Genomic DNA, 8,682 nt, shown 5'->3' on the forward strand with positions numbered 1-8,682 from the left:
GGCCTTCCCAGCTGTGCCCCAGCACCCCCAGCTGCACCCCAGTGCACCCCAGTTCTACACAGGCCTTCCCAGCTGTGCCCCAGCACCCCCAGCTGCACCCATAGTACACCCCAGTTCTGTACAGGCCTTCCCAGCTATGCCCCAGCACCCCCAGCTGCACCCCAGTGCACCCCAGTTCTACACAGCCCTTCCCAGCTGTGCCCCAGCACCCCCCAGCTGTACCCCAGTGCACCCCAGTTCTACACAGGCCTTCCCAGCTGTGCCCCAGCACCCCCAGCTGCACCCATAGTACACCCCAGTTCTGTACAGTCCTTCCCAGCTATGCCCCAGCACCCCCAGCTGCACCCTAGTGCACCCCAGTTCTACACAGGCCTTCCCAGCTGTGCCCCAGCACCCCCCAGCTGCACCCCAGTGCACCCCAGTTCTACACAGGCCTTCCTAGCTGTGCCCCAGCACCCCCAGCTGCACCCATAGTACACCCCAGTTCTGTACAGGCCTTTCCAGCTATGCCCCAGCACCCCCCAGCTGCACCCATAGTGCACCCCAGTTCTACACAGGCCTTCCCAGCTATGCCCCAGCACCCCCCAGCTGCACCCCAGTGCACCCCAGTTCTACACAGGCCTTCCCAGCTGTGCCCCAGCACCCCCCAGCTACACCCATAGTACACCCCAGTTCTACACAGGCCTTCCTAGCTGCACCCCCAGTGTACCCAGTTCTGCATGGGCCTTCCCAGCTGCACTCCAGGACCCCAGTTCTACACTGGCCTTCCCAGCTGTACCCCAGAATTGCCCCCAGTTCTGCACAGGCTGTACCCCAGGATCCCACCATGGCTCCTATGGAGACTCCAGGCACCCTCATCTCCCTCTGCACCCTGCCCTCCACACCCAGCCAAGACAGAGGTATGGAATATGGTTGGGGTCCCCCCAGCTGCCCTCCCCTGTGCCAAAGAACCCACTTTTACAAAGTCCCAATCCACTGCCCCCACCCTGGGCAATTCCTACAACAAAACCAGGGGCTTGAAAAATACAGTTGTCATGGGAAATGCCATCTTTTGCAATTCTACAGGATTTCTCAGCGACACTGCCACCCAGCTTCTAGAGAGACTCAGTGTAGCCCCGTCTCCCATCCCCTACTCCAGCTCAGGGACCTTGGGGGCCTTGGCCGACCAGCTCAGCTTCCAGCTGCCTCAGCCCAGGCTCCGGAGAGACTTCGGCGCCCTGAGCAGGAGCCCTGAACGCCACGGCCACGCTCGCCCTCACTGTCCCGGGACGCCGCGGCCATGCTCAACCTCACTGTCCCCAGACGCCGCAGCCACGCTCGCCCTCATGCCCGGCCACGCTCACCCTCACTGTCCCGGGACGCCGCGGCCACGCTCAACCTCACTGTCCCCGGACGCCGCAGCCACGCTCACCCTCATGCCCGGCCACACTCACCCTCACTGTCCCGGGATGCTGCGGCCACGCTCACTCTCACTGTCCCGGGACGCTGCGGCCACACTCACCCTCACTGTGCCGGGGCGCTGCGGCCACGCTCACCCTCATGCCTGGCCACACTCACCCTCACTGTCCCGGGACGCTGCGGCCACGCTCACCCTCACTGTCCCAGGACGCTGCGGCCATGCTCAACCTCACTGTCCCCGGACGCCGCAGCCACGCTCACCCTTGCTGTCCCCGGACGCCGTAGCCACGCTCACCCTTGCTGTCCCCGGACGCCGTAGCCACGCTCACCCTTGCTGTCCCCGGACGCCGCGGCCACACTCACCCTCATGCCCAGCTCCACGTTCTCACCGCCGTACACCTCCATGCCGGGGTCCAGCAGCCCGATGTCCCCGAAGTATTCACGGTCCACAACAAAGGAGCAGCCGATCATGGCCGGGGTCCTGGGAGGCAGAGAAGTCAGCATGAGGCCCTCGCCATGCAGGCCCCAGCCCTGCTAGCCAGGCCATGAGCTGGGACGGCCTGGGAGAGTTCCAACCCCCTCCCTCCTGTGACCCCTCCCTGCGCACTCAGGTCCCTGTGCCCAAGGTGAGGCCACTGCTCCTCCAGACCCAGGACTGGAGTCCCTCGGAGTCTGGTCCAGCACTGGGCACAGACGGCGTCCACACCCCCAGCACCAACAGGTGACAGAAACCAAATTCAATTCAGCTTAGTGTTGGGGGTTGAAACAAGCATCAACTGGCTGGTGTGGTGGCTCACACCCATTATCCCAGCACTTAGGGAGGCTGAGGGGAGAGGAGCCCTTGAGCCTGGGAAGCTGAGGCTGCAGTGAGCTGATACAGCACCACTACACTCCAGCCTGGGCAAGAGAGTGAGATCCTGTCTCCCACTTCCCTGAAGAAAGATTGGTTTACCCAAGGAGTCCTGTGGTTGCCTCGAACATCGTTTCCCCAGCTCACATGAGTCACCTGCCCACCTCCCCCAGGCTTCGTTCTATCAGTGAATCAGAAGTCAGGGCTGCAATGGGCAGTTGTGTAGGTTGTGCACTGCTCAACTCCACAGAGCTTGTTGATCACACACTGAATGATGCAGCATGACGTCTTGAGTCACAGCCTGTGCAGCTACATGGAACAGACTGCCGGCTGTACCACACTTCCCCGAATAACTCTAAAATGCCAGCCGACTTAGCCTGGTCCCATATCTGTGAAATCATGCATCGACATGCCAGTTATATTTTGTCTAACAGGTACTGAGAATGCATCAGTGCCGTGAATGCCCTGGGAAGAGGCCACGTGGACAGCAGCAGTGAAGGCAGGATCTTCCGGTGGAGCGGGAGGGGTAAGCTGGCGGTGGCGTTGTGGGTGACGCGGTGAGCTCATTCGCTCATCCCTCTCAGGTTTCTGCTGGGCGTCTGCAAGGTGGTGGGGATTGAAAGGAGGCAGGAAAGTGCCATTTCCAGCAAGGAGCAGGCAGAGTCTGCGTGTTGTAGGGAAGGAGGAACTTCTAATCTGCTGAAAGATTTTGCCTCAAAACAATTTCCTTGTCCATGGAGGGCTTCACTTTTTCCGAGGCCTCAGGTGCTGTTGGAGAAATGAGCGAAGCCTCACGCTGTCCCCAGATGCCAAGGCAGGCCTGCACAGCCCCCCGCGGCCACGGTCAAGGCCACGGTCGCCCTGCAGGCCTTGAGCTTCCTGATCCTGCTCTAGGTATCAACGTGTTCTTCAATAAAAGCAACAGCCAAAAGTTGGCCTCTGTCCCCAGCGACTCAGCAGTCAGAAATAAGTGCCCATCCATTGTCCAAGAATAACAGGAGCATTAAAGGCAATTATCCTTTTATCTGTACAAAGATCCAATTTGTTCTGTCATTAGGTTTTGGCTACAAACCTAACAGTAATGAAATTTTAATGCCCTCTTTGATTTTTAGTAGCGACATTTGATTGGGTAAGTTATAGTTTACCACATACAACAGGTATTTCTCCTGTTTTCTTAAAAACAACAGTCATCTTGGGGTGATCTCTGATGAAGTGAACAGCCACATTCTCTGCCACGTCTATTGCAGCGGGTAGTGGGTTTTCTATTATTGCTCAGAGTCCTAAAATAAACTTAAACACATGAGGCAAGGGAGGCAGCACCAGCTGGAACTGGACTGACCTGCCTGAGGAACGCCTGCTGTGATTCCAGAGAAAGGCAGGGCTGAGGGTTCTCATCACGCACAAGGGGGCTGCCTGTCACCATGGAGACAGCCTCCCCTTGGGGTAGTTCTGCCGCATGAGGGCAGGGCACAAGGGTGCAGTGTGGAGACCCCAGGTCCTGTGTGCTGGAGTTGCTCTGCCCGACGCCTGCGCACGCCCTCCGGTTCTCAGCTTCCGGGGCCTCAGCCCAGCCGGACACCTCTCATTCTTCTTGTTGGCACCAGAAGTGAGCCAGCCCAGCCGCCACGGGGACAGGTGGATAAACAGACAGTGGACCATCCAGACAATGGACTGCGATTCCACGGTGGAAGGAGTGAGGCTGACGCAGGCTGCGACGCGGAGGAACCCTGGAAAAGTGGCGCTGAGGGCAGGGAGCCAGGGGCAAAAAGCCACCCCCCATGTGACTCCGTCTGCATGCAAGGAGCAAAAGAGGCAAGTTCACATGGATCCGTGGATGCAGGGGCTGCGGCGGGGAAACGGAGTGACTGCCCATGGGTACGAGGTCCCCTTGGGGAGGGATGATGCTTTGGAACGAGGTGGAGGTGGCGGTTGCACAATGCCATGATGCACTAAATGCCACTGAAGTGCACACTTCCGTGTGGTTAATTTTACGTTATGTGAGTTATGCCGTTGTGGCCGGGCGCGGTGGCTCACGCCTGTAATCCCAGCACTTTGGGAGGCTGAGGTGGACAGATCACAAAGTCAAGAGTCTGAGACCAGCCTGACCAACGGAGGGCAACCCTGTCTCTACTAAAAATACTAAAATTAGCTCGGTGAGGTGGTGCATGCCTGTAATTCCAGTTCCTTGTGAGGCTGAGGCAGAAGAATTGCTTAAACCCAGTGAGCTGAGATTGTGCTACTGCACTCCAGCCTGGGAGATAGAGTGAGACTAAGTCTCCAAAGAAAAATAAAAGCCGTTGTCATCATATCACCTGTGACAGTGACAATCGGGGTGGCTGCTGATGGAGCCAGGTACTGTGCCCAGGACTTGGCTCATCTGCGCCTCCCAAAACAAGCCGCAGGTCGGGACCAGCGTCACCCTCCTCCCCAGCCCACAGACTGGGAGAGACAGCAGGACACCCGCCGTGCTCCACCTCTTCGGGGCTCGGCCATGGGTTTTGCTGAGAACCCCCCAACCCCTTCTGATGTGGTTTGATGGGCTCCCCTGACTTCACCCCAGGGGTGCGAGCTGGGTGGTACGTTGTCCTGCACTGCACTGAGAGTTACGCCAGGCCAGGGAATGGGCAGGGAGGGAAGCAGGCTTTGGGCAGCAACATGTGAGCCCCGGCCGGAGCCGGGCCTGAATCGCTAAGTCCCTGTTCTGAGTAGGCCAGCTTGAATCAGGCGTCTGCCCTGCACCTTTCGGGCTGTGAAGGACGCACTCTGGTGCGTTTACTGCAGCTCCCCTGTGCTGCTACATTTTATGCAGGCACTGCAGGTTATGTAACTGTCCCCAGTTAACGGCTGGGTCCTGCGCTCTGCTCTCCTGCAGGCTCCCGTGCATGTGTGTGCAGACACCTGGCTGCAGGTAGGAGAGTCTGGGGCCAAGGGAAGAATGGGGAGGGGCGGGGCTGTGGAGTGGGCGGGGCTACAGGAGTGTGTCCGTGGGAGTGGGAGGGGCGTGGGAGTGGGAGGGGCTTGGGAGCGGGTGGAGCTGCAGGAGTGGGCGTGGTTGTGAGTGGGTGGGGCTGCAGGAGTGGGCGTGGTTGTGGGAGTGGGAGGGCTGCAGCAGCAGGCGTGGCTTTGGGAGTGGGTGGGGCTCAGAGACCGGAGCCAAATCACAATAAGAAGAGGTGAGGCCTCTTCTTTCTCTGTAGAAGGAAAAGTTCAGCTCAGGCTGGGTGCACACCTGTAATCCCAGCACTTTAGGAAGCTGGGGTGGGTGGATCATCTGAGAGACCAGCCTGGCCAACATGGTGAAACCCCATCTCTACTAAAATTACAAAAACTAGCCGGGCGTGGTGGTAGGCACCTGCTGTCCCAGCTACTCATAAGGCTGAGGCAGAAGAATCGCTTGAACCTGGGAGGCAGAGATTGAAGCGAGGTGAGATTGCGCCACCGCACTCCAGCCTGGGCGACAGAGCAAGATTCTGTCTCAAAAAACAAAACCACCACCAAAAAAGGTTCAGCTCGTGCCTACGCAGGATGGTGAGGAGGCAGTGGCGGGCGCTGCCCGTGTGGGTAGAGTTGGGACCCATATCCCTGAAGGCCCGCAGTGGGCCTGCTGTCTGCACGTGCCAGGGAGTCCTGGTGAGCCAAGTGTCCATGAACCTGGGATAAGTACGGAAATGGCAGTGCGCGCATCAGACACAATCCACGGAGAAGCTAAGACAAGCACACCAGAGCCACGTCCTTCCACACGGAGTTCAGGGCGTGGAGAATAACGCACACGGAAACTCACCGTGCAAGTCACAGGTGGTGACCCACACGCGGTACCTGTACGTGCAGATTTGCGAGCCACACGCATGAAAATGTCACCCGAGGGCTTGATTATTTACATTTCTTTCACACACATTTGGTTTCGTGAATTTTGATCAATACAATTTTAACTTTGGTTTCGGTTAACATTTGCCACCTTCAATCAGAGGGACTGAAACAAAATGTTAAAATTAAAACTGGGGTACATTCAGGGTGAAAAACGCAGAAAGGCACGTCATGTTCATGACGCAGGTTACAGGGCAGGAAGCTGTGATACAGGACCGGGTGCTGTGTCTTGGAGGGGTTCCCAGTATCCGCTTTCTGGGGAGGGGTGCGGCCCGTCCTTCCTGCCAGTCTCCTGCCTTGCTCATGTGATGGGGTGCCAGGTCTAAATTGGGATCCCAGGAATCCTCCACAATGAGGATGGTCCCCAGTGTTTGTCCCTGGAGAAAGGAGAAGAGGGGCAGGAAGCAGGATAGAATGGGGCGGAGGCCATCAGGGCAGCCACCTCACGGGCCTGGGCAGTGAGGCCACCTCCAAAGAGGCCTCTGAAGATGAGCCACTAGCGCAGGTTCTGATGGGAAGGGCGTTTGGACAAGCTCCTTATCCCTGCTCCCTTTGAAATTCAGGCACAACTGACCAGTGCTAACATTAAAACAGAGACGTTAAATCTGACCAAACAGACTCTTTTAGAGACAAAATGCATCCAAAGTGGCAGCAGGCCCTGAAAGAAACTGAAGTATTTTACCCGAAACGTATTTCTTTCATGTATTTTGAAAAGGCCGTGAACTGTTGTCTCTCGTGGGGGAAGTCTACATTCTGCAGAAAAGCTCCTTTCCCTTGTGGGTCTTTTCTGTGTAACTCTGGGGCTCAGCACCAGCCTCTGTGTCTCGGCCACGGTGTTAGGTGTGGAAGGGGCACACGCTTCTGTGTGTGGCTCCGGGGCTCGGCACCAGCCTCTGCCTCTCGACCACACTGTTGGGTGTGGAAGGGCCCGCCCCTCCCTGCTTCCGAGTATTTCAGGGCGAGTGGAGTCTGCCCTGCTCATCCATTCACCTGCTGACACACAGGAGGGATCCTGTGAGAAATGCGCTGAGGTTTGTGTGGAAGCCTTTGCATGTACATACATCTCGTTCATTTTGAGAAAAACACCTTGGAGTGGAAGAGGTGAGACCTGGAGAGGGTCTGGGGCCTTCAGAAGGAAATGCTGGTTTTCCAAAGCGGCTGTACCGAATTACACTCCCACCAGCCACGGCGGAGAGTTGCGTCTGCACCAGGTCCTTGGCGACACTTGGTATTGTCAGCCTGCGCCTTTCAGCCACGCCAGTGGGCGGGGCCCCACCTCACTGCGGGTTTACTTTGCATCTTCCTGGGCTGTGGGGCGCACCTTTCCTGGGCTTACTGGCGTGGGCCCGCCTTCTCCTGGGGAGTGTCTGTTCAAGTCGCCCCCTGTCTTTTAGCTGGGGGTTGGCACGGGCGTTCTCAGCGGCTGTGCAGGCGGTGGCTGTGCGGAGCAGGGGCAGCCGTGCCCTGCGGCCTCGGTGGGGCCAGCGAGCTGCTCCTGCTGCAGCTCAGGGTGTCCAGGGCCGGCCAGACATTGGGGGGATGCCCCCCACTGGGTCGTCTGAATTTCACTGATTTTCAAAATGCCAAACGCAAGGCCTTCCACTGGGGCTACCAAGCGCATTTCGAATGAAGAAAAACCTTCAAGCCATTAATTACTCCTGGCTCCAGTGAGCCCTGGGGGCCGCCTCTGCGGGCTCTGGGATACAGGCCAGCTCCGGGGGCGCTTTTACCGCAAAGCCCGGGCCGGCACCCGCCCCGACGCGTCTCTGCTGGGCCCGCAGCAGGCCGTGCTCGCCGGGGACCTCCCCAGCCCTCGCCCCACGCGCGCCTCAGCCTGCTCGCTCCTTCCCGGGCAGGGCGGCCCTCCGCCCCACCGGGCCGCTCACCTGATGGGCGCCGACTCGTCGCCGCGATCCAGCCAGTCCTGCGGGGGGATGATGTACATGCACCAGAGGCCCCAGTTGTAGCCGTGCGCGGCGTTGGCGTACTGCTGCACCTCGAACGTGCTGTACTTGATGTTGTCGATGGCCGGCAGCACGATGCGGCGCCGGTCCTCCCGGATGCGCGACAGCGCGGGCTCCGCCCTGAGGGGGGCAGACACAGCGTGGGGGCCGGCCCAGCGTGAGGGGCGGGCCCAGCGTGTGGAGGGGCGGGCCCAGCGTGAGGGGGCGGGGCTAGCGTGAGAGGGGCGGGCCCAGCGTGAGGGGGCGGGGCTAGCGTGAGAGGGGCGGGCCCAGCGTGAGGAGGGGCGGGCCCAGCGCGAGGGGGCGGGGCTAGCGTGAGAGGGGCGGGCCCAGCGTGGGGGGGCGGGCCCAGAGTGAGGAGGGATGGGCACAACGTGAGATGGGCGGGCACACAGCGTGAGGGGGCGGGCACACAGCGTGAGGGGACGGGAACAGCGTGAGGAAGGACAGCATGAGGAAGGAGGTGCACAGCGTGAGTGGGTGGGCCCAGCGTGAGGAGGGGAGGGCCTAGCGTGAGGGGGGCAGGTACAGGGTGAGGAGGGGCGGGCCCAGTGTGAGGAGGGGCAGGCCCAGCGTGAAGGGGCGGGGACAGCATAAGGGGGCGGG

At 59.6% G+C, this 8,682-nt stretch overlaps 1 protein-coding gene and 1 pseudogene across 1 annotated transcript in view; both read right to left on the reverse strand.

The window, feature by feature from the left end:
- GALNT9 (polypeptide N-acetylgalactosaminyltransferase 9) overlaps positions 1-8,682 on the reverse strand; it is a 119,287-nt gene that overhangs the window by 40,306 nt on the left and 70,299 nt on the right. The window contains exons 5-6 of the mRNA XM_017513621.2: positions 7,999-8,196; positions 1,762-1,879 (exon numbers count right to left, since the gene is read on the reverse strand). Coding sequence (XP_017369110.1) covers positions 1,762-1,879; positions 7,999-8,196 — 316 coding nt within the window. The remainder of the gene's footprint in view (positions 1-1,761; positions 1,880-7,998; positions 8,197-8,682) is intronic.
- The window catches only part of LOC119468814, a 16,958-nt pseudogene that overhangs the window by 1,379 nt on the left and 6,897 nt on the right, over positions 1-8,682 (reverse strand).

This window comes from Cebus imitator, unplaced genomic scaffold, assembly GCF_001604975.1.
Source record: "Cebus imitator isolate Cc_AM_T3 unplaced genomic scaffold, Cebus_imitator-1.0 Scaffold497, whole genome shotgun sequence".
Taxonomy (NCBI): Eukaryota; Metazoa; Chordata; class Mammalia; order Primates; family Cebidae; genus Cebus; species Cebus imitator.